This window comes from Lampetra planeri, chromosome 28 (genome assembly GCF_965212315.1).
Source record: "Lampetra planeri chromosome 28, kcLamPlan1.2.h2, whole genome shotgun sequence".
Taxonomy (NCBI): Eukaryota; Metazoa; Chordata; class Hyperoartia; order Petromyzontiformes; family Petromyzontidae; genus Lampetra; species Lampetra planeri.
The window spans coordinates 753984-779243 of NC_136134.1; the positions used below are offsets into that span (position 1 = coordinate 753984).

Sequence of the window (25260 nt, forward strand, 5' to 3'; positions counted from 1 at the left end):
CCGTACGAAGCCAACCGTGCTAATCGTACACGCATACTTTCGCCCAGACTGTGCCGTACCGAACTGTGTTTGGTATGGCGTGCAGTTGACATTGGGGCGTCCACACACGGTGCGTTGTCGCTGCCACCGCTGGATGAAGGCCTCCGGACGTCACGTGGGCCATGGGGGCTGTGCAGTCATAATTCACAGACGCCGGAGTTCAGTGCCGTTTGGCATTGAAGACGAGCGCATTAATGGATTTAGCCATGCCGTCCTCTCTGGTAGCAAAACGAGGGAACACGCCAGGGAGCACATCGACTACGGAGATGGAGCGGCGATATCAACCAATGTTGGATCTTTCGTCCTTGAGACAGTGGGAGATGGCGCTGTAGCTTTGCCTTCATCCAGCGGTGGATCGTTCATGCCTGCTGAAGAAAAGTCAACATTGTTTTTGTTTAACGTGCACGTGGTAATTTCCTGCACAAATCTGCTGCTCAAAATAGAGCCTAGAAATAGTGGCCTGTAAATTAAAGGGCATAATGCGGGCTCCCTTGGGCGACTGGCTTGTCACGTTTGTTGTAGCATTTGCTTCACTAGAAAAAAATATACAATAGACTCTCGATTATCTACGTGCGGTTTATCCGATTTGCGGATTAACTGCACACCTGGATTTTCCCTTAAGATCAAATTAATCTAAAACAGTTATAGATTGTTATTCTTGGAAATGTTTATTACAGGTCACGTGCTGAAACCAACTAAATATGTTGCTCTGGTTAATCTGAAATCCATGTGAGATCGCCTCTACAGTACAGGAGTTGCATATCTTTGCAACAGTGCGGTGGAGTTTGATTGATGTTGATTGGTGTGGCTCTGCTATCATCCACTTCGTGGGCCGAGTCTCCTGCTGAGCAGCAGCAGGAAAGTGTTATTATCACCGAGCACGCGCATAGATCGGTCGATCATAAGTATTTGTTCTAAATCTAAAGAATAACAATCAAAATCGTCAGTTGCGCTTATTTTTTGCTTAATTTTGAGTGATTTATGCGATCATATATTTTATGAGTTTTAATTTATGAAACTGTGCAATGGCAGAGAAACTTAAACATAATTTACACCTATATGAGTGGCTTTTGGCATAGAAGTCCGAGGAAAATGGATATTTTGGGATTATCCACGATTTCGAATTATCCGCTGGCACCCTCACCGTCATTAGTGCGGATAAGCGAGTCTACTGTAGAAGCAAAGTTTGATTTGTGGGTTTCATGAAGGGTCTACAACTCCCTGCCTTGGCTGTGTCACCATCCTCTACACAGGCGCTCTTCTGCACAAGCAATTGATTCTCAGGAGACGCTCGTTTTCCCCCTCGATACGTTTACCTTCAGCGGCACGCGCTCGTGTTACATCGCCGGGGCGCCTGCGTTCTTCGTTCGTCTAAAGAGAGGGGCAAAGAATCGGCGGAGATGTCGGCGCAGGCTGTGCTCGCGGAGACTCACATGGATCTCCTTGAGGACCATGATGGTGATGTTGTCAGACAACTCTGGTGGGATGAGCTTCAAGGGTCGGTAGAGGCAGCAGATGGTGAACACCATGACATAGAAGACGTAGGAGAACATCCAGACGAGGAAGTAGTTGAAGCCAAAGGAGTTCCACTTGTGGTTGAGCAGGTCCTTCACGGGCCGCAGGTCGATCATACTCTGCACCTGCGACGAAGCGACGTTTTAAACAAAAGATGATTGCGCTTTTCACATCTCCGGCACTACAGAAGAAAGCATGCTGTATGTATGTATGTTGAACTTCTTTGGCACCGTATGAAGCCAACCGTGCCAACTTGACACAAAAAAATCTATTCTAAAGAAATGAGTTTTCAATCTAGATTTTAAAGTGCAAAAAACATGAACTACTGCGGCGACGTCAGTTCTCATCACAGAACGTAGCGTGACGCATCTCCTGGGTAGTAGAGGGGGTGGCTCTGGATGACCTCTCCTGGGTAGTGGAGGGGGTCTATAGATGACCTCTCCTGGGTAGTGGAGGGGGTATATGGATGACCTCTACTGGCTGTTTGCGAACCTTCTTCTTAGAGCTGGAGGTGATTATGTCGAGGACTGAGCGCTGGTCTCCCCATGTGTCGATCTCGCGCAGGTCGTACACGGTGTAGGAGATGGTACCCATGGTCCAGTACACCTTTTTCCTTCTCTCCACCAGGTAGCTGAACATCTGCGTCAGTCAAGCGTGCCGGTGAAGCACGCCGGTCGGACGCGGGAAAGTTCACAAGAATCGTGTCAACAAGAGTGGACGGAGAATGTGATGCTACAGAGTCAGAGTCAGTATTTATACAGCAGGAGAAATCCGATGAGCTATGAAGCTCTTTTTTCACAGATGTCTGGTAGGGGCACACAGTACAAAACACGATAGGAGTGCAAAGTATAGGAAAAGTAAGAAAAACACTAAAGTCAAGCAGCTTCCAACGCCCAATCACACCCGCAGGTCTGGCTCCCACTGTAATTCCTCTCCCTCCACCTCTCTCATAAAAACCTCCGCTTAATTCATGAGACGCGTGTACTGCCTTCTCGTACAACTCTGACCGTGCTGTTTGTTGCCGGCAGTTCGGCGTTCAGGCCCTCTGCTCAGCGACCGTCTTTTTATTTGGATTGTGCTGGCTGCTATAAATGAACCTTATGGCAGTACCCCAGGGTGCTATAGTACCCCGACTCTCGCATAATGGTTTGTGCATAAATGACGTCGCGATTTTGGCCGATTTGTGACCCCCCCTCCCCACCTCATCACACGGCGTCACAAAAAGTCAGATCCCCCTCAAATATGACGTCACAAAGCTCTGCCCCCCCCCCAAACCATATTTCCATTTTGAAAATAAAACATGCTTCAAATAACTTTTAACTATTGTCATTATAGTGCGTATTTAATGTGGCGCTGCACTCTGATGTTCAAGTTCATTTATTAGGTATAGCCCTGTGAGCCATTTAGCTCTTGAATCGGGTGCAACCGCAACAAACAAAAAACAAAAACATGAACAAAAAAACATCTTAAAGTGGATATATATTTAGCATAAAATTCACTTGAAAACTAAAACTGCAGATGTTCAGAATATTATATTGAAATTATCTTATAATTATCAAATATTAAAAGTAATAACTTTAAAAAAATACTTGAAACTTTGTAGTAGAACGAAGTTAAATGGAGAGTAAAATTATAACAATCACATTTTCATTCCACAGAATGAAAAGCCCTGGTAGAATCATTGGAATCAAAATGTTAAATAACAATCATTTAAAAAATGTACAAAATGTATGCTTCTCCATTCTCCCATGGAGAAGCAAAATGCTCCTTCATGGAATAAATAGGGAGATCATGAATCTCTTCATCCTGTGGAATGGATATTCCATTCAGATCAAGCTCTTCTTCGTCTATCCAATCTGCACTCTCTCCATTTTCTTCGTTCGCGATTACAACTGTAGGGGTGTTAGAGAGAGAGCCGTTATGCATGGCAGCTTATGGGAAACAAACACAGTGGGCGGGGCTACGTGAGTGCACGGGGGGGGGTGCTCTCAACGACGTCCGCACCAGGCAGCCCGGGGCCCCACCCCTCAGCGGGGGTGGAGTATAAAGGGGGATGTGTCAGAGGGCTCGGGGCAGAATGTTAAAGCTAAACCAGTGAAGACCGAAGATCGTCTAGCTAGAGCCCTGGACTCCCCTGGGACGCCGCCCTTGTCAGGGCCGCGCAGGACCGAGCCAGCGGCGTGGTCCCGAGAACCAGAGCTAGTGCTCTGGGACTCCGGGTACCGTAGCCCGACTTACCAGTGTCGGGCCAGACAGCCTCCCCTAGCCCGTTAGTGGAGGACTAGGAGGTAGGTCAGAGATAGCTAGCAGTGTATTCCCAGCTAGCCGGGTGAGGGGGCCGATACCCCCTCTAGTATTGTATGTCCACAGTTGTGACTACTTGTACGGAATAAATACGTGTGCCTCACCAACGGTGTCCAAGAGTCATCAACGGTACTTCATCTGGTGTCAGAACAACTACGAACATGGACACGCGCCGGACAGCTCGAGCCGGAGTACCGCAGGTGGAGGACACCGCTGAAATTGTCGAGCCCGAGACGGCTCAACAAGACATCGTGCAGCCGGGGCCAGACGCATTCTTACCGGGGCATCAGGATGAAGAGGAGCCGCCATCAGAAGGGCTGAGGCTGGCTCACGCGAGGCTGGCGGAGCTGCTTTACGCCGCTGCCGCCACACTCGAACACATCACGCGGCTGGGGGCTGGTGGACCACCACGGGGCGAGGAGAACCGACGTCCGATGCGCCTTCCCGCCATCTCAACGGATTCAAACTTTGAATCTCCCGCCATCGCCGCAGCAGCTGCTGAGGGCGTGGCCGGCCTGAACCTCGGGTCCAACATTGCTCTCGCTGGGGCTGCCGCGTCACCGCCAGCGGAGGGAGTGTCATCACGGCTGCGACAGGCGATACCATCTGCCGTTCACGCCGAAGCGCAGCCGAGTTACGGGGACAGCAGCCTGCGAGCTTCCATGGCGACCGCTGCGCTGCACCAACGGCTGCCTCCGCTCAAAGAGTTTGTTGGCGCGGAGGGCGACTGGGGCGGCTTCCAGCGACGCTTCCTCGCCCACCAAGAAATGGCACGGTGGTCGGATGCTCAGGCTCTCTGCGCGCTGCCGGCGCTCCTCGACAGCGACGCACTCGCCGCCCTTACATCGGCGCCGAGGGAGAAGCGCTCCACGCTACAGATGGCGCTGCAGTTGCTGGCCGGGGTCTACGGACCTTCAGCGGAATGCAGGCAGCAGTTTTACGATCGCCAGCGGGGTGCAAAGGAGTCGCCCCTGGCGTACAGGACGAGTCTCCTGGCACTGGCGAAGACGGCCTTCCCTCCAATGGACGACGACGGTGTGGACGCCATGGTCACAGAAAAAATCCTCCTGCTGGCAGACGACCTGGACATCGCCGTCGTTGCACAGGAGGACACGGAGATGAGTTCCCTCCAGGCTGCGCGGCTCCTCCACGCCAACCTGCTGTCACAGCGTCGGAAAGCCAGCAGGGCAGCGGCCGGGCGTGCGGTGGCTGCAGCCACCCTCCCGGCGGAGGAGGTTTACGCCGTCGACCGTCGACGGCAGCAGGGGACGGGAGCACGGTCGGGCCGGGATGGGTCGAGCCGCTTCGACCGTCCGTCATCGCCGCCGGCGCTCCCGCGTTGCTTCAACTGCGGCGTCCGGGGCCATGTCGCCTCGGGGTGCCGCTCTCCTCGGCAGCGCGGGACGACGCCTCGACAGGACGCCGGCCCTCCTCCTCCCAAGCTCCATCAACATAATCCGGCGAGTCGCGGCACCCCTCATGTTTGGCCCAAGCACACACTCGTCACACACTCGCACACCGCAACGAACGGGGGGCCGACATTGCGCTGCGACGGGCCAACACACACCACTATGGGGACTCAAATCGAACCCAGGCAGTGGTCCATGTTGGCCCATCGCGTTGTGGCCGCGTCGTCGGGGTCGTCGGCCGTGGTGGGACACATTGACGGGGTGGAGGTACGCATCCTGGTCGATACGGGGGCATCGGCGACCATCATTTCCGAACTCATTTACAATATTCTACCTGTCCAGAGCCGTCCTTTACTGCCGGTTAACGTCCCATTCTATGCTGCTAACGGGGGCTCTCTTGGCATCATTGGACAGATTCGAGCGCAAATTTGTATCGGGGATATCAAATTGTCGGGCCCGATTTTTGTTTCCTCCTCGCTGGCGGTTCCGTGCCTGCTGGGGATGGACTTCTTGGGCAAAATGCCGATTCGTATTTTAATAGACCAGGGATGCATTGAGCTCCCGTCGGGACGACGCATGGCGTTCCTGCCTTCCCCTACTGCGGCTCGGACGGCGTTCGTAACAGTACCAGCGTTCGTCGTTAAAACAGTTCGTGTGCCGCCGGGAGCTCAAATGTTGGTGCCTCTAAAACTTCGTCGGCCCTTCGCTGAGGGCATTGGGGACCAGGGAATTCTGCTGGGACCATCGAGGGCCGGGGTTAGTGGACCTCATTTGATTCCGGCCCAGACCGTCGTAAGAGGGGACGGGGACCCTTTCATCGCGGTCCTCAATGTGGGGTCGCAGACAGTGGTAGTTCCTCAAGGGACGGTGCTTGCTCACGCGACGCCGGTGCCCTGCGAGGAACCTGTTGCGAATCACGTCGGCACTGCTCCCCGGCCGCACCCACATTCGGACAGCGATGGAGGGTGGCTCGATGCGCTTTGTGCGGGATCGACGGACCTGTCAAATTCAGAGCGCCAACAGCTTAGAACGCTACTGCGGGAATTTTCCGACGTTTTCAGTCGGGACAAATACGATTTGGGTTGCACTCATCTGCTGCGTCACCATATTGACACGGGTGACAGCGCGCCAATACGCCAGAATCCGTTTCGGTTAAGTCCCGCCGAAAAGGACCATGTCAAATCGGCTATTGATGACATGTTAGCCGCCGACATCATTTCTCCTTCCACCAGCCCTTGGGGAGCGCCGATCGTCCTGGTTAAAAAGCAGGACGGCTCGTTGCGATTTTGCGTTGATTTTCGGCGCCTTAACAAAATTTCGGTTGCCGACGCATACCCGCTCCCACGGATGGACGAATCGCTGGACGCCTTGGCGGGAGCGCGATTCTTCTCCACACTGGATTTACTTTCGGGATTCTGGCAGCTTCCTCTGGACGATGATTCAAAGCCTAAAACTGCTTTCCGTACACCGCACGGCCTGTTCCAATTCAACCGGTTGCCGATGGGCTTACACTCAGCGCCGGCAACTTTCCAGCGTTTGATGGAATTGGTTTTGGCTGGATTGCAATGGGAATCGTGCCTGATTTATTTGGATGACGTTATCGTCTTTAGTAAAACTTTTGACGAACATCTCCAGAGGTTGCGGGCGGTTTTCCTAAAGATGCGGGCTGCTAATTTGAAATTCAAACCCCAAAAATGTCATTTGTTACGCGATTCGGTGCGTTATTTGGGGCACATCGTGGGGCGCTCAGGTATTGCTACCGATCCCACCAAAACGCAGTGTGTCAGCTCCTGGCCGACTCCCACCTCGGTGGGAGAGGTCAGGAGTTTCATTCGCTTCGCGTCGTATTACCGACGGTTCGTCGCTGATTTTGCGACGATTGCCAAACCCCTACACGCTTTAACATCAAAAGGGGTTCGGTTCCACTGGGGTCAGGAGGAGGAGGCTGCTTTCTGCTCCCTTCGGGACGCCCTGGTAAAAGCTCCTCCCATGATTTACCCCGATTTTTCAGAACCATTTTTGCTCGACACTGATGCGAGCAACACGGGTATTGGGGGCGTGCTTTCCCAGGTGGTTGACGGCGTGGAACGGGTGGTTGCGTACGGCAGTCGGGTGTTGTCTCCAGCGGAGCAAAGATATTGTGTCACCCGTAGGGAACTCTTGGCAATTGTCTATTTCATCCAACAGTATCGCCCATATCTGTACGGTCGGCATTTCACTGTCCGCACAGATCATGCGGCACTGCAGTACGCCCTGCGAGTTCAACAGCCATCGGGACAATTGTCCCGATGGTTGGAGATCCTCCAGGATTTTGATTTCGAAACCACCTACCGTAAGGGCGTTCGCCACACCAACGCGGACGCTCTGTCGCGCATGCCAACCACCTCCGAATGTGCATGCCTCCTGGGGTCGGGACGTTGCAAGCCAGCAGGGGACATGCCGGTTCCGGTCCTGGCGGCCGCCGCCGACGACGAAACATTGCTTCCAAATTCTATCGCACAACAGGGAAAAGATTCCCTGCTGGGTTTGCCTGTTAATTAATGGGGGCGCCTCCAGATGGAGGATACCTCCCTCCTCGCGTCGCGTCGTTGCGCCGGGGAGGCGGGGCGGGGGACGGGTGATGCCGACGCATGGGAAATGCACGCGGGGTTGCTGATGCATTGGGACGGGAAATCCCATCGACACCGGCTGGTGGTCCCTTCTGGGTTACGGGGTAGGGTGGTGTGGGCTGCTCATGAGCGCCTCCTCCACCTGGGTACCCAAAAGACCCTCGCCTTGCTCCAGCTTGATTTTTTTTGGCCAGGCATGACGAGGGATGTCGCAGATCTGTTGGCATCATGCCCTCGGTGTGCGCAGCGAAAACCACCAGCACGGGAGTCAAACCCAGGCCTTTGCAGTCTATCAGAGTCTCCAGAGTGAACGAACTTGTCGCGCTGGATATTCTGGGGCCATTTCCCGCCACCCCTAGGGGCAATAGATATTTGTTGACCGGGGTGGAATACTTTACGCGCTGGCCTATGGCCTGGCCCCTGGCCAACCAGTCGGCAGCAGCCATCGTGGAGGCCTTTGTCCAAGGTTACGTCATGGACAAAGGTGCTCCGGAGCGGCTGCTGACCGACCAGGGAAAATTTTTTTCCGGCAAACTCCTCCAAAAGGTCTGTGAGCTCCTGGGAACGAAAAAAATTCGTACCTCTCCCTATCACCCGCAAACTGACGGGATGGTCGAGCGTCTGCATCGAACCATCACGTCTATGTTGTCGCAGCAGGTTTCGGACTCACAGACCGATTGGGACTTGCAAATTCAAGGGGTCCTGGCAGCATACAGATTGGCCCCCCATGCTGCGACGGGATTTTCACCCTTCTTCCTCATGTATGGCCGCGAACCTGACCCACCTGTTCGGGCACAGCTGCAGATCTCCGCGCCGCTGGGAAAAACTAAATTGGCCGACCATGTTAAATTTAACCTTGCGAAATTGACTGAGGCACGGGATGCTGCCATGCTAAATTCCGACAGGCGTCAGAAAGCGAATGAGCGCCTCAGACTGGGTCGCGCGCACGTGCTACAGTGGAAGCCGGGGGACAGGGCATGGCTGCACTGTCCCCCAGGTACCACTCGCGACCTCCTCAAAACTGGTGCGGCCGTGGCGGGGCCCCGTCGAGGTGGTCGAGGTTTTGCGGCCTCAGTGCGTTCGCATCAAATGGGGGAAGCGCCGGTGGTTTGTGCACCCCTCTAGGCTGAAACCCTTCGTTGCGGTGCGAGGCCCCACTCCACACACTCGTGGCCAAACATGTGGGGGGTCGGCCGACTCAAAGGGTCCGTCTCTGCTGCTCTCGCCTGACGTGTTGCCGGCTGTCCCGCCCCCAGGTGCACCAGGAATGACGGGCTCCCGCCCAACAACCCCTACGGGGGATGCCGAGGGTCTCGCGACATCAAGCGCAGACTCACTTCGAAATGGACAGCTGCCACCGGATGGTCCGCCATCCGGGGTTGCCCCGTGTGACGGGCCTGCGGCAAGGACGCGCGCAAGAATGCGCAGACTCTTGTGATGCACAAAAAGAAGAATTATTTTTTATTTTTTATTTTCACGTGTATGGTTACTGTGCACTGCGTCGGTGGTGTGCTCCTGGCACATTGTGTTGTGTTGTGTGTGTGTTGGGGGTTTCTTGCGATTTGTATTTACGTTGCTTTTACGGAATTCGTATTTATTCGGGGGGGGTGCGTCGGGTTGTTTTCCCTTCGGGGTTTTCTGGTTCTTGTTGTTGTTCTCTTCGCGTTATGTTGAAAAATAGTGAGGCACACGCGCGGTCAGGGGGTAAATGCGCTTTTATTGTCGTTTTTTTTTGTATGTTGGCAGCCGGGACGGCTGCAAGCTATGCGGGGGGGGGGGGGGGGGTGATGTAGGGGTGTTAGAGAGAGAGCCGTTATGCATGGCAGCTTATGGGAAACAAACACAGTGGGCGGGGCTACGTGAGTGCACGGGGGGGGTGCTCTCAACGACGTCCGCACCAGGCAGCCCGGGGCCCCACCCCTCAGCGGGGGTGGAGTATAAAGGGGGATGTGTCAGAGGGCTCGGGGCAGAATGTTAAAGCTAAACCAGTGAAGACCGAAGATCGTCTAGCTAGAGCCCTGGACTCCCCTGGGACGCCGCCCTTGTCAGGGCCGCGCAGGACCGAGCCAGCGGCGTGGTCCCGAGAACCAGAGCTAGTGCTCTGGGACTCCGGGTACCATAGCCCGACTTACCAGTGTCAGGCCAGACAGCCTCCCCTAGCCCGTTAGTGGAGGACTAGGAGGTAGGTCAGAGATAGCTAGCAGTGTATTCCCAGCTAGCCGGGTGAGGGGGCCGATACCCCCTCTAGTATTGTATGTCCACAGTTGTGACTACTTGTACGGAATAAATACGTGTGCCTCACCAACGGTGTCCAAGAGTCATCAACGGTACTTCACAACCATTAGTTCACGTTGCCGACGTGCAGCGACTCTCTGTGGCCTGATGCGTTTGGGCAGAATAATAACTGATTCCTGCTTGTGTGTTACAGAGTGGTTGCGCAGCATGACGAACGACGCAATGTGTGCCATTTTTTGTAAATCCTATCGCTAAGCACGGATTGTATTGACGGACAGTACAAGTCATAAGGAATCGACCAATAAGGATTTGAAGAGCGAGGAAGGATCTCATCCTCTTTCAAACTTTGTGCTGCAAACAGAGATGGGAATCTATGAGATGCTCCGTCTGGTGTCCGTTCTGGAATTTTAAGACCTTTGCTTGTTTGAACAACTTTTAAAGGAGGAAGAAATATGTCTATTACCACACTAAAATAGGAGCTTCTTGGTTTCAAACAGCACTTGTTGTCAGTGTATTTTACAATCTGTGTCAAGTGTTGGCTTGTTCGTACGTGGACGTCGTATCATTTCTGATCTCTGGACAAGAGGTTTTGTTCCTGGAGCTCAGACTGTGTTGGCTCGATGTCTTCAGCCACTGTCGGAAAATGATCGACAATCAACTAAGACCAAATTTCGGCTAGAGTGTTTCCTGCAAACTTAAAATTCTTCTTCTCTAAATCAGCATCAGTAAGTTCCTTACTGAGTGGCACTATTTTTCCCTCGACCCTATTAAATGCGCTTCTTCCTGGAGCGTTGGTAGCGAGGAATATAGCGTCTAAATCGTGCTGAAGAAAGTGGTGGACTGTAACCTTCATCACTTTTTGGTATATCGGGTTCTCGTCCGGGCCACCATCAACTGTCGACACTAAAATTGGTTCGACCAATCGATCAATACCACTCCTTGAAATGACGTCAACCTCCTCGAGAATAAGCAATTCTTCGAAATCAAATCCATGGCTGAATGCTGTTGATGACGAGTGTTTTTCAAATCTGATTGCTATGTAGGTCGGTCCCCAATAACCAACAGCTTCTCGGTTTCCTGGGCCATTAGACTGAATTTGGATTCCAGCATAGACCGAAGGAATTAGCTTGTGTCCTGCGGCCACAACCCAGTCATGGCCAGGCAGACTGACTCTGTACTCGACGTGCATCCGCAATGAACTTTGCTTGTTAGCAGCAGTCAACCCTGTTGGAATACGAGCTTTGCTGTCTTGCCTCACAAAGCACACATCGTTCGGTCCTAGCATGGACGCCAACTCTTCCAATTGCCTAATTGTTGCTGTACAAAACAAACAGTCGATATATTTGGTACAGTGATCATTCTGTCTAATGAGTTTCACAGGGACCGTTGACACATGACGCTGCCCTTCAAGAGATGAACTGCGCTTCGGCAAAAGACGAAGGTAGAGCCCACTTCTACTGATTGTAAAGCAATCCATCTTCAACTGTTCAGTCAGCTGATCTAATGTCTTTATGCTTCTCTACACATCGCTCTGCCTTCTTTCCTGCGATGCCGATCCATGCATAGCAATATCCACCAGAGGTGTGGACTCGAGTCATGTGACTTGGACTCGAGTCAGACTCGAGTCATGAATTTGATGACTTGCGACTCGACTTGGACTTGCATAACAATGACTTTGTCCCACCTCTGATATCCACAACAACTTCCAGTAATGAAGGCTGATCTTCCTCAATTTTAGGCCTACCAGGCTTGGCCCTGACGCTCAGAGATGTGCGTAGGTCTGGATTATCTTAAAACAGAGCATTTAAATACACATCTAGTTAGAGCATTTCATTTTCTTTTCTTCTCATCTCTTGCCTTTCATGCTCTTTTTTGATTACCCTTTTTCTTCTTCAACTGGTTTTCCTATTCTCTGTCAATTCTACATACTGTTGCTGTGTAAGCATTCCACGTTTTTGGCGTTCGTACAAGCCGACCAGATCAGAATTCAGAATGTCAATCTGTGACTGCAAATGCAGCTGGGCTGTAGCAATTCTTGATGTTGCTGAATTGCTAGTACTTGGCGCTGAATCGTCAGCCTGAGCATCGGTCACTTGTCCATCAGACTGCGATACAGAATTCTGAGGTATTTTGACGGGAACATTTTATTTTTTATCGGCTATTGATGTTTGTTTAGCCCAAAACGTAAGAAGTGATCATTTTCTTGTGATGGAAACCGCCTTTAATTCTTGCAACCAATGATCAACTTTAACTTGCAAATCTGTACGATTTATTTTTAATCATTCCACTTTTGAACCAGTTCTTCTTGGCAAACCTTTCTGCTCTTTGTAGGATATGCCAGCACGTACGAATGAAAAAGACACTGGTACATTTTATTTTTATCCATTGTAGCGGTCAATTCGTTTAAAAAAATATTTGAGATTTTATTGGTGTAATATAAACTTTCATTATTCAATTCAATAAATGTTGTATATTTTAATTATGATATGAGTTGAAAGTAATGACCAGCCTGAATATTTTAAATAGATAGCATTAAATTAATGAATTCCTTGATTAGCTATTCTATGATAATTTGATTACTATGATTACTAAATTAACTCAAACTCAAACTGATACGAAGTAAATTTTGATTTAAAGCTTTCGTGACTGCAGGGATTCATATTCTTGGTTTTTAAATCCTTTATATTAAGTTCGCTTTCTTGCTTGCTTGCTGGCGTGCTTGCGTGCTTGCTTGCTTGCTTACGACCGTGCAAATCTTTCGGTCGTTTTTTAACCCACTTCCCGTGATCCAATCGAGCTGACATTTTCCACACAGACTCGTTGTGCGTGACAATTAATTTTCGTGAAAATTTTTTTCCAAAATTTTACACTGTTTAGGGAATTTTTTAAAAATATTTAATTACCAATTGCTTAATGCTGACAGACAATCATCTGACCCATAGGTGGCAGCCATCTCAAGCCAGAGGACGAGAGGACTCTAGCCGCCACGCATATAAAGGATTTAGAGTGAAAAACTTAGTTTTTACGGGTTAATTTTTTCTACGTGACTTTACCGAAAGAACCAAGAATATGATACAAAGTATTTAAAAAAATAAAATGAGCTAGTACGGAGCACCTTTATAGAAACATGTAAAAAACTAAATTTCAATTATGTTGTGGGTATAAATTTCGCGGAGACGTCTTCTGGAGGCAACGCATTTAATTCAATAAACGTAACAATAACTGTAACACGAAGGAGTACGGCTCCTTCACCCGCTACCCTAAGGGAGGTACAGCTTCCCTTCTAGCGTGCCCGATATACTCGGGACGATGCTCTGCGGGTCCTCCGCTAAGGATCCGAGGGGAGGCTGGGCTGACCCGACCTGGCCAGGGTGTACGGGTCTCACCATTGGTCCACTCCAACCCGGCTCTGACAAGAGCCTCGGTTGAGGGTCCAGGGTGCTAGGCTAGTCTTCAGATGTCTTTGGGTCTTGAGTGGACGAACACTGCCGGTCCCTTTGAGAGGACCAGCTTTTATACACAAGTTAGGGCTCACCCCGCCCTTAACCACTCCTCCCCTCTCGAACCTTCCAGAGGGTTCTGGGAGGGTCCGGAATGAACCGGTAGCCCCCCAGCCCCCACCCCATGGGGGTCTGGGGTCTCCACCTCCGGTCACGAGATACCCAGAGGGGTTACCTTAGGTTAACACCACCCGGCTGCCCCCTATCGGCCAATGAGTGTGGTGGCTAGTCACTACATAGAGCGCCCTGGCAACGGTGCTACACATACAGCGCCCTGGTAACGGCGCTACAATTTTTGGGCAATTTATTTTATTTGTGTGAATGATTAGTTTTTGTGCACAATTGATTATTTTTTGCGCGGAAAATACTAAATCGTGCACACGATATACTGAATCGTGAGCGGTTAAAAAAATGCATTTCCATAAGGGAACTCTGTAATGAAATCAAAGATCCTAAATGGTTAAATTCAGTCACTCATGGTTCATAGCAGGACAATGGCGAAAAGAAGCATTACGCTATTTTCTGGATACAAAAAACTAAAATTCCATGGAGGAATAATTAATCATGGATGACGCATTGGCTATTGTACGCTTGCCGAATGACGTATATTTAGTACGTGCTCTATGATAAATTATCCCTCCATGCTCAAAAATGGCTGTTTGATATCTTTGTACCCGAATTCGATTCCCGCTCACGGCCACCACCGGTGACGATTATTTGAACCGGTCCTGGGCCCCCCCTAGGTCGACTTAGCCTCAAACGAGTAACTGGTGTGGTGTGAACATCGCCACTTGGGAGACAAAGGGGGATGGGTGTCGTGAATCCAAGTCCCGGGCGAAGCCGGGTAGTAAATTTAGTATTTAATAAAAAATGTGTGATAAAAAATTCTGTCAAATGATATGACAGCAATAATAGTATTTACGTTTTTAAAATTCTTATTCGAAACTATCAAGCGTTTTGAACGAATGCATTAAAATTTTATTTGCACTTCCTCTTCCTGATGAGGTATTATCTTACCTATAAACATCATTCTTTGTCTGTCTGTCCGTCTGTCTGTGTGTATTCATGTGCTTGCGAGGGATTTGGCTCTCAAACGGTGGGTTTACGTAAAAAAAAATGTGCCAGGTACCACGCCATAAGACCCGCGGTTGGCAAGCGCTATTCCTTTTTCACGTCCGTCACGTTTCAACAGACCATAACCCCCAACGCAGTCGTGTTGTTGCGCCCTCAGATGTCCAAGGAATGAGCCCCCCACGGCCATCGTCAACGGCCGCTCCTATCGACATGGGCTCCGCCGCCGACCCGGATGTTGCCCAGGGGGCGCCGGCCTCTTCTCTTCCCCCTGCGAAACCCCCACTGCTGTACGACGGCCCTGCTAAACGGACCCGTTCAAGGGCCCCAAGATTTTCATAATCCTTCCCACGCTCTCACACGCACCACGACGGGCACCTACCTTCACACTTACCTTGTCTAGGCCGGGCTGCAACGGTTGGTGGTCCTTCTTGCCTGTGACTCGCGTTCGGTCGTTGTCATTGTTTTTGTTGTTAATGTTGTTATTCTTGGAGCGTGTCGTGGGTGGGCGATGCGACGGATTCGTGCGGATGCTTTCTTTGCACACGGTTGCCTGATTGTACATTTGTAAATAGTGTGATTTTTACCTTGTCTAGGCCGGGCTGCCACGGTTGGTGGTCCTTCTTGCCTGTGACTCGCGTTCGGTCGTTGTCATTGTTTTTGTTGTTAATGTTGTTATTCTTGGAGCGTGTCGTGGGTGGGCGATGCGACGGATTCGTGCGGATGCTTTCTTTGCACACGGTTGCCTGATTGTACATTTGTAAATAGTGTGATTTTTGTACAGGTGGGTTGGGGTATTTATGTTGGGTCATTCTTGTTGTGTTTTGTTGAGGCGCACGTAATTGTTCTGGGTTTCACGATTTTGGGGTGTTATTGCCAGCCAGGACGGCTGGGTGCTACGGAGGGGGGGGGGTAATGTAGTGGCATGGTTGGCCATGATCGCCACTACTCATAGCCGGCAGTACTAGCTCAGGCCAGTAGAGAGCAGAAGGGAGGCCGGACCTGCTCAAGAGTGATGATGGGCAATTGGCCCTAGGCAATCCTTAGGGGGAAGCATAGGGACCAACGGTTGGGACCCCAGGCCCCCGGGAGGAGGCTGTGGGATGAGGTCATTCTCCAGGGCCTTCACGAAGGTTCCGGAAGGGAGACGTGGCCAGGGGCGGAGTGAGCCGGGACCCTGTATATAAGCGAGGGTCCTGAATGGCTCAGCTCAGTATCGTCCGGCTGAAGACAGAAGACTGAAGACCGACCTGGAGCCCTGAAGAGAAGAGCCCTGTGGGCAAAGCTGAACCCCCTGGCTAGGATGAGGCTGGAGCTGTACCAGCGAAGCTCCAAGATTATAACCAGTGAAGACGTCAGAGAAGACTCCAGCTCCGGCAGGGTAGCTGTAGAGATAGCCAGAGAGGCAAGCTAGCCGGCTACAGAGAGTATCGGGTGAAAGGGGCCGTTACCCCTTGGTATTGTAACTTATGAGCTGTAATAAACGTGTGACCTCCAAGTCAAAGTTCCCTCCAGTTTATTACCCACTACACATCCATGAGCTTTGGTTAATTTTCCTAAATAAATTTAAGAAGATGTAAAGCATAATAGCATATTTAATGCAGGATCTCTTGAGCAAGGGCATGTAGGTTGTCCCTGTAGGGTGTTGGTAGTCCCATAGACGTGAGGTATTTTCCACCAATGGAGTGCAGTTTGTCTTGAAGGAGGATGAGGGCCTGTTTGAAGATGACATCAGAAAAGTTGACGTCGAGGTTTGTATTTTGTCATTAAACTCCGTGGAGGATGTCCTCACTCATGCCCTATTTGTATTTTTGCCAGAGTCCCATGTGGTTAGATGAGCTGCAAACTTGAAGATTTATGCAGAAGAGCAATGTCAGTTGGAAAGGGGACTGACCAACAGAAGCTTCTATCATAGCTTTATGAAAATGGTGATCATGCGCAAAAATTGCACGAAGATTGCAAGCTTCCCTGTATGTTTGACAGATAACTCCTTCCACTGTTTAAAGGTCTTGGAAAGATGTGTGCCCTTTGGCAACATGGAGAAGCATTGGGATAAAGTAGCACTGCTGATTGTTGGGATGAACTGTGTAGACTCGTCCTAAGGCATCTGATTCACTGTCAGCAGCACGTTGCTTCAATTTGTTGTAGCAGTCCATGTATAGAAGGAGGGAACTTAATGGTAGAGCAGGTTGGCAGCAAATGGGTCACTTGGGCACAAAACAAAGAACGCCATCAGGGTGGTATCTTGTGGAGCCACGGCCTGTTGTTGGGTATTTCCTTTGGTGACGTTCGATGCGTTGACCATTTTGGAGGTGAAGTGCCAAATGGACGACTGTAGGGGAACGGTCATGGATGGAGAAGCCAAGAATTCAGTAAATGGCCTCATTGTTGCTGATGTATGTTCCTTGGAAAAAAAGTTTGAGCTCATGCACATTTTGCCCCTCTATTTTGTAAGGCAAAGACATCCATGTCAGAGCCTTTGTTGATGTATTGGCAAACATATTTGATGGCTTTTTTTAGAATAGCAAAATTTTCCTATAAAGTGGGCCTGGAAGATCTTGCACAGGAGAGGGCAGTAGGGAACGATCCACCAGTTGTGAACCTTAATTAACGAATTAGTGGCAGGTCTGAGCATTGTTTGAAATCCACCATGCTCAGTATTTCTGTGACGATATAGAAGATAGCCATCATGGGCCGACTGAGTGTCTTTCAAGTAGTTCCATGGATACCTCTTGGTACACCTGTGGTCTTGCATACATAGCGCATTTGGATATAACTGGCCACATGGGCCATGGACCATTTGGTTGCCGACCAAATAGAAAAAGGGCAGGGTCTTGATGGGGGTGAGATAGCTCAGCACTAATAAATGTGTCAATGTGACTTACATGAATTGTTTAGAAATTGGTTAAATGCTGGCAGGCCATGTGGCCAAATGATGAAAGTGTCATCTAGGCACTGCCTTCCTAACACTTACTTCACCTGGAATGGTACTTTCTACTAACAAAATGAAGGTACCCCCATGGGGTTCCCCTTATCACCAGTGATAGCGAATGTTTCCATGGAGAAATTTGAAACAGATGCCATCCAGACATCCAACCTATGTCCTTCCTTGTGGAAGAGATACGTAGATGACACTTTCGTCTTTTGGCCACATGGCCTGCTAGCATTGAACCAATTTCTCAACCACATAAATTCCATACACCCATCCATCAAATTCACCATGGAATTGGAGAAGGATGGTAAGCTACCATTCCTGGATGTTTTGTTTGAGAAGAGACCTGACGGCTCATTGGGACTCTGTCTATAGGAAAGCCACCCACACAGATTCCAATCTGAAATCTGATTCCCACCACCATCCGGCCCAAAAGAATTCCCTCATCAAGACACTACACCATAGGGCCCACTGCATTTCCGACCAACACCACCTAGCCAGTGAACTGGAACACGTACACCAGGTCCCTTAAGATGAATGGGTACTCGGACCGCATTATTCGCAAAGTTGTTTCTCCAACCATGGAGAAACAATCCCCTGAGAAGCCAATCAAAACCATCACTTTACCATACATAGAAGGTGTTACCAAAAATATGTCCAAAATCTTAAACAAACACAAGATCCAGGTCCGATTCAATAGAGTACACAAAATCCATGATCTAATTCCATCTGTGAAGGAGGTCATTCCTGACATGCAATATCCTGGAGTCTACAAACTGAGTTGTACCTGCGGTAGCAGTTACATTGGGGAAACGTAAACGACATGTCTCGGACCGTGTTCGGGAACACAAGGCAGATCTGAAACCCGGCATAACCAATACCTCTGCCGTGGCTGACCATTGTTATAACGCTGTTGGCTCGCATGATATTGTTTTTTCCGAGACCAAGGTACTCTGCAAACCTTCGGGCAACTATCAAAGGTTTGTTCATGAAGCCATCCAGATATATAAACATAGACATAACGTCAACCGAGAAGATGGATACAAATTGAGCAATCATTGGAAGGATGTTATAACCAGGTAAAGCCTTAACTGGTTGTGGTTGTTTCTATCATACCCGCCGAGAACTAGTAGATTTTTCCGAGTTACTTTCCCCCCGTGTCCCACAACCAGCTTCCCACTTGTAGCCCCACCACGGCAGCTCTCTCGCCTACTTCAGCATTCTTCTTGCTGTGGTTGTTCCACCTGATGAAGATTGCTTGTGTTGCGATCGAAACATCGTGAGTTGTTTTATTTCTACCTACGTGACTTACCGAAAGAACCAAAGAGCAATTTTTAGCCTGTTGACGGTTGGTGACGCGGCAATCGACTCATCTCGACGAGCTGTACACGATGCAACACTATGGTGCATACGCGAGCGTTCAGGGTTTCAGCGCAATCGTCCGCGCTGCATTTCGACATCGCAGAGTCGCACCGATTTCGGATTTATTGGTACCCAAGTCGCGGAGTGAAGTCCACCCCTGGAAAAAAGTGTCCCAGAAATAAAAAATGTAATTGCCTCGGCCATTTTGTATTATTTGGTACCCCGTGGTGCCGCCATAAGAATCACATTCCCATGCATTGGGCCACGTCGTTGAGCTATTATCATTTGTGGTAGCCAGGTTGCTTCTGAAAAATACCACGTAAGGCCCGCTCTGAGGTATTAACTTATCAAATATATCGTTTATTTTTTATAGTGATTTGTTTACCTTTCCTATACTTTGCACGCCTGTTGTGTTTTAGTATTGTTGTTGTAACGTTCTGACCTGCCTCAACTGTACATCTGTGAAAAAAGACCTGTAAAGCTCATCGGATTCCACCTCCGGTATAAATTAATATTTTGATTCTGATTAAGAACCACGCTCGCAGGCATCACGCCGTGCTGCTACGTTCGAACGCCAGCCACGGACAGCGGAGAACTCGCCCGAGAGGTCGACCCATTGGGTGATGGGGCGACAAAATTGGATCAACGTTCAAATGCCAGAAGGATTGTCACCTGGCGGGGCCATGAGGGATGACAATGGCTTGGGGAGGCCTTCATCCAGCAGTGGGTAGAGCATGGATGATTATAGAGTATAGGATAAAATGTGATCTAATGCAGTATGCACGGTCCTGTGATGATGCTATGGAAGGGCGAGAGAGCTAACGTGTGGCACAAAAACGTCGAGTCTCTGCTAATGGCTGCATCGACTATGAGAGAACCAAGACAACGATCCCCGGTGTAGCCTTAACAGACTGTTTGGGGCAAGTGCTGTTAGCAAGCACCTACTTACTCACCAACTCACATGGTCACCTATCTGTCACCCACTCACCCTCTCACTCAACCACTCACTCCTCACCCACCCATCCTCTCACCAACTCACCCTCTCGCTCAATCGCCCACTCACCCACTCCCTCGCTCATTCCGGGGAAGGCTTGCAGATATTCCCAGCACAGCAGCCGCCTACAGCAGGAGACCGACGATCCTGGGACCCGCACCTCCCGATTCGCATGGTGGGCTACGTACGTCGCGAATGAAGTTCAACATTCATACGGTACATACATACAAATCCGAGACGGGCAGGTGCCCTGAGGCACGTAGCTGGGAGACGAGCAGGGGGAGAGAAGGGGAGGAGGAGGGGGGAGGGGTCATCACCGCGTCGTCGCCAAGCGCTACGGCGAGCTTGAGTGGCGTGTAGCCCTCGGAGTTGGCGAGGCTTTCGATCTGGCACCACTCGTCGGGCTGCACCAGCTCGGAGAGCAGGTCGTACATGGAGCGCACCATCTCGCCATTGGGGTGCTGCACCAGCACGTGCAGCACCGAGTTCCCTGCTCGCAACGCGGAACGCACCGCGCGCCCAGGGTTTCGTCTCGTGTGCCGTGCCCCTCATAGGCGCTGCTCGCTAACAGCATGTGCCCCAGAGAGTTTGTAAAGCCTATACGGGGGGGGGGGGGGGGGGATCATTGTCTTTGTAACGGCTCTATCTCAGTCCATGGGTGGGTGTGTGAGCATTTGGGCGGCAGGGTGGCGCTCAGGTGGTCATGCTGTACTTGTGCCTCACAGTAGGAAGGTTCCTGGGTTCGATTCCCGTCTCAGGCACCTTTTCAGTGTGGAGTTTGTATGCTCTCCCCTCGGGGCTGCATGGGTCTCATACCATAGCTACAGGTGTGCAATTAAAGCGGCATTGGCCAAAAATCCCAATGCTCAGAGCAATTCACTCAATTGGGATCACGCGCGGCAGCAACATCGCCACCTACTGTGAAAACCTGGCAGGACCCTCCTGAATAAAGAATCTTGAGACTCCAGGTGACGCTTTCCTCATTAAGTAAGCGTCGTAGCGATAATAATAATGATAACAAATAAAACAAATATTCTAGTCTATAGCATCTGTGTGATGTAGGATGACGGAAGCCGTATTCACGGGCGGTGCGCGGCGCTCACCCAGCGAGTCTTGCGCTTTTAAGGTGGCGCCGTTCTTGACGAGGAGTCTCACGATCTCCCCGTTGCCCGTGCACACGGCGAACGACAGCACGAACTCTCCTGTCGCCACGCACACCACGGGCGCCCGTTACCAGCGATCGCGTGTGGCGGACGCGGACCTCGCTTGACCTCGCTCGGGTTCACCGCACTCCTACGCTCGTATTTGTGGTGAGGGCCGTCCATGGGGGGAGGGTGCGGGGGGCGAAACCCACCGTATGTGTGTGCCCCCCTGTGCCTTCAAACTAAACCGGGAGTATTACATCTGCCACCATGACAGTTGGAACACAGGGGGCTCCCCCAAAGCGCAGGGCCCGGGGCCGTCGCCCCGATTCGCCGTGTAGCTTTGGGACGGCTCTGACCGTCGTCACGTCTATCCGCTGCTGGATGAACGCCTCCCCCAAAGCCGTCGCCGTATCTCACCCACGTCTGTCTAATTCGACATTTCCGCTGTCTCGGGATGCGATGAGCCGCCTGTCCTCCCAAGTGCGGGTTCTCCCCGGGATTGCTACAACTCCGAAATGCTTTCATGGAAAAAAAAACACTCGACACGGAAAGCCCAGCATGGGAAAAATCTGCACGTAGACGATGAAGGGCTGCGAAACCGTGGCCAGTTAAAGGCATGCAGCGCTCGTATGTGATCAGTCGGATCGCGTCCGCACGGCAATACATGGCTCTCCCTCTGGCATCGGCGCTTTCCCTGCCCCGGAGCGACGCTCGACAGAACGGCGAGCAAACATTGATGTGATATCTAGGGGACCTTTTTTTGGCAGTATCCAAAATGATGAAAAATAAGAATAGGTTTGACCTTTTATGCCAATAAAACAGGAGGTGTTAAGATGTTCAAACACCAAATAGATACATACTCTTTGTTTTTTTCGTGACTTACCGAAAGAACCAAAGAGTATGGATTCCTGCAGTCACGAAAGCTGCAAATCAACACCGAATAGATACCTTTTGAAAGGAATCACGTCTGCATTAACCACACTTGTGGCAAACAGCTCAAGAGAACTGAACACGTGGTCATTTCGAAACCGCAAACTCAAACGGTGGCCACACGAGCGGTTCTTATGAGCTCAGTGTGGTCTGGGTAAAGCTGAGATGAGATCTGTAAATGACCGAGGAAACCCAATCAATAACAGGAAAATTGAGCAGGCCTGGAAACAGCAAGTTTTTAAAACAAAATCCAGAAACGTGTACACAAAGCACTCGGTCTCGGTGCAATTATGCAACAACAAAAAACAATCAGTCGTTCCCGAAGGACTACATTATGATCCTGTTGTCTTAGGTCACAATACAAGAAAAATATAGCAAATGTGACCGCCTGACAACAGCAATGCGACAGAGCGGTTTCGTCCTCATAATGAGTCATGTTAATAACTGATGAGTCGTAATAATAATAATGGTGAAACCAGTCCATTGTCGTCTAATCTCTGTATCGGTGACCTAAGACAAGAAGACAACAAAGGCAGTTCTTCCGGAACAGCTGATGGTTTTTACATTAGTGCAAACAATACTGAGTGCCTTTTGTACGCGCAGTGCACATCTTTGTGCGTTGTCCAAACCCTCCCTTCCTTTGGCTGTCGCTCTGCCGCCAGCCTCGACTTCGTAGGCGCCGCGGACGCTCACCGTAGTAGCAGCTGCTGCCGTCAGCTGACGTGAAGCAGGAGCCCGTGGCTCGCGGGGAGTGGAGGTCGGCGCCGCAGGAGAGGAGCTCGCGCACCATCTGCACGTCCTGGTTCATCACGGCGATATGCAGCGCCGTCTGGCCTGCGCCGCCGCGGTCAGTCACGCGCAGGGCACGCACGATCAGTCACGTGCGATCAGCGGTCAGTCACGCGCAGGGCATGCACGATCAGTCACGCACGGTCAGTCACGCTCAGGGCACGCACGGTCAGTCACACACGGTCAGTCACGCGCAGGGCACGCACGATCAGTCACGCGTAGGGCACGCACGATCAGTCACGTGCGGTCAGTCACGCGCAGGGCACGCACGGTCAGTCACGCGCGGTTAGTCACGCGTGCACTGTCGCACCGCACGGCAATCTCGACTCTCACGGTCAGCCCAAGTGAGTTTTCGAGCATGGTGTCTGTTGCTATGTTTCACTCGCTCTCTCCTACTCGCTAACATTAGCTGCCCCATCCATCTCTAAACATTTATAAACAGCCTGCCTCAGCAGATTTCCCTCTTTTGCACCTGAAGACGATTGATTGTGTTGCGATCGAATCGTCGTGATTTTTGTTATTTTTTCTATCTACGTGGCTTTACCGAAAGACCCAAAGAAAATGGTTCTCACTGACATTGTATCTGCCTTTTAATGTTTAATGTTCTATCAAAGGAAACAAAGCGCAATCTTAAATTTTGAACGGTTTCTGAATGACGCGAACAAACATGTTTATGGGGCACGTAAAATCGAGATTTGGGGGCCTTAAAATTAAAAATCTCTGATCTTTACTGTTTGTGTCCTAAAAGCTACATGTCTACCAAATTTTAGCTTTCTACCTTGTCGGGAAGTGCACTAGATGTTTTTGGAGACATACAGATTAAGGTCTTTATTTTATTTAGAAGCTAATAGAAGTTTAAAAAAAATATATATGTTGTCGATTATTGACAAAAACAAATAAAACATTACAACAAATATGCCTTACTCCCCCAATTTTACTGCAAACGTGCAACCGACATCGTGTCATCATGAGTCGAGAGTCTGTTCGGAACCCTCGTAGAGTGGCCCGTGGAATTGGATATCACAGAGCTACCTCCCTAATCATAACTTTGTGATAATTGTGCCATGCGCCATTATTAAATGTCGGGCCTAGTTTCATTGAGCACTTGGTTAAGCCTAAGTCAGGCCTAGTTGAATCAAGCACGTGGTTAATCCTGAAACTGGCCTGGTAATGCATGATGTTGATGCCGTGAATTGTTAAACTGTTCATTACATTTAAATGCTTAGTAAATATAGCGATTGACTGATGGAATGGTAACCACCCGTGGGTTCTTGGCGAGGATCACTGCCAGAACAAGGAGACACAGTGAGCACGGGTTATGACCCCGGGTCCACACAACACGCTCGTCAATGACACTACGTGGCCTTAAAATGAAAACGAACATCGTGGTAAGTAACTTTTTCGGGCAATGGCCCTTTCTTCTACGCAAATAGAGAGGTCACAGTAGCAGAGTGGCTTCTCTGTGTTGAGGTTTTTGTTATTTGTTCTTGTGCACCACGGCCAATGCAGTATCACCAAACACTCTGATCCACACAACACGCGGGCAGAACTTCCGCGCCTGGCCTGCCACCCAGAGTAACGTTTGTCCCTTGACTTGAATGTGGCTTCGGTAATCCTACGGCGAAAATCAGTCAAACTCTTCACGTTCAGGGAATGGCCAACTGAAGCAGATAACGCAGAGCTACCTCTGAGATCCCTTTGAGTGACCTCTGCTGCACAGTGCAGGGGGCTGCACTGCCCCACCCGCTTCCCGCACATTTGCATGGAGTCGCCTCGTGGCATTCCCGGCTACGAGTCCCGACATCGTGTGTCCGCTGCAACCACGCTACCTTGGTACATATCAGAGGTGATGGGCTGGTTCAGCAGCGGTGGAATCCTGTGGATGAGCATCATCGCCGCATCCTGGCTGTTGCAGAGGAGCGCCATGTGCAGGGCGGTCTCTCCCAGCTCCCCTGAACGCGCACATGCACCGTCACAACTGCGACCCAAGTTCTACTGCTTCTCTCTTCCACGTCGTCCCGACCACCAGCAATTTGTTTTCCTGCCTTGGTGCAGCAGTCAGCGAAGTGCACTGGCAAAACCAAAGGTGGACGGTTATATTCTATCTCCAGGCACGGCAGTTAAATCCCCCCGCCCCTGTCCACCTGGCGATTGATTTCTGATCAGGTTCTACGCCCCTCCCGTCCCTTAACCGACCCGCACTGACCAGCGTGCCAAAGTAGCGGCACGGGCAGGCCTGTCATCCAGCAGTGGATCGGCATAGAGCTGCGAATGGTGTTGCCGTTTTAAAAACCGTTAAACTATTTTTTTTATTTTACGAGGTAAGGCGCACTGAGCTATATAGCTTTTTTTTCCAGCAGCGACCTGGCCACAAATGCAGTTTCTAAATGTGGAGGGAATAACCAGAGAATCTGGAGAAAAATCCA

The 25260-nt window shown here is 50.5% G+C and overlaps 1 protein-coding gene across 3 annotated transcripts in view; it reads right to left on the reverse strand.

The window, feature by feature from the left end:
* LOC144728299 (transient receptor potential cation channel subfamily V member 6-like) overlaps positions 1–25260 on the reverse strand; it is a 42543-nt gene that overhangs the window by 9273 nt on the left and 8010 nt on the right. For all 3 annotated transcript variants that reach the window (XM_078607632.1, XM_078607629.1, XM_078607630.1), the window contains exons 4-9: positions 24664–24786; positions 22739–22879; positions 21074–21172; positions 20288–20460; positions 2047–2193; positions 1473–1679 (exon numbers count right to left, since the gene is read on the reverse strand). In XM_078607632.1, the coding sequence (XP_078463758.1) occupies positions 1473–1679; positions 2047–2193; positions 20288–20460; positions 21074–21172; positions 22739–22879; positions 24664–24786 (890 nt within the window). The remainder of the gene's footprint in view (positions 1–1472; positions 1680–2046; positions 2194–20287; positions 20461–21073; positions 21173–22738; positions 22880–24663; positions 24787–25260) is intronic.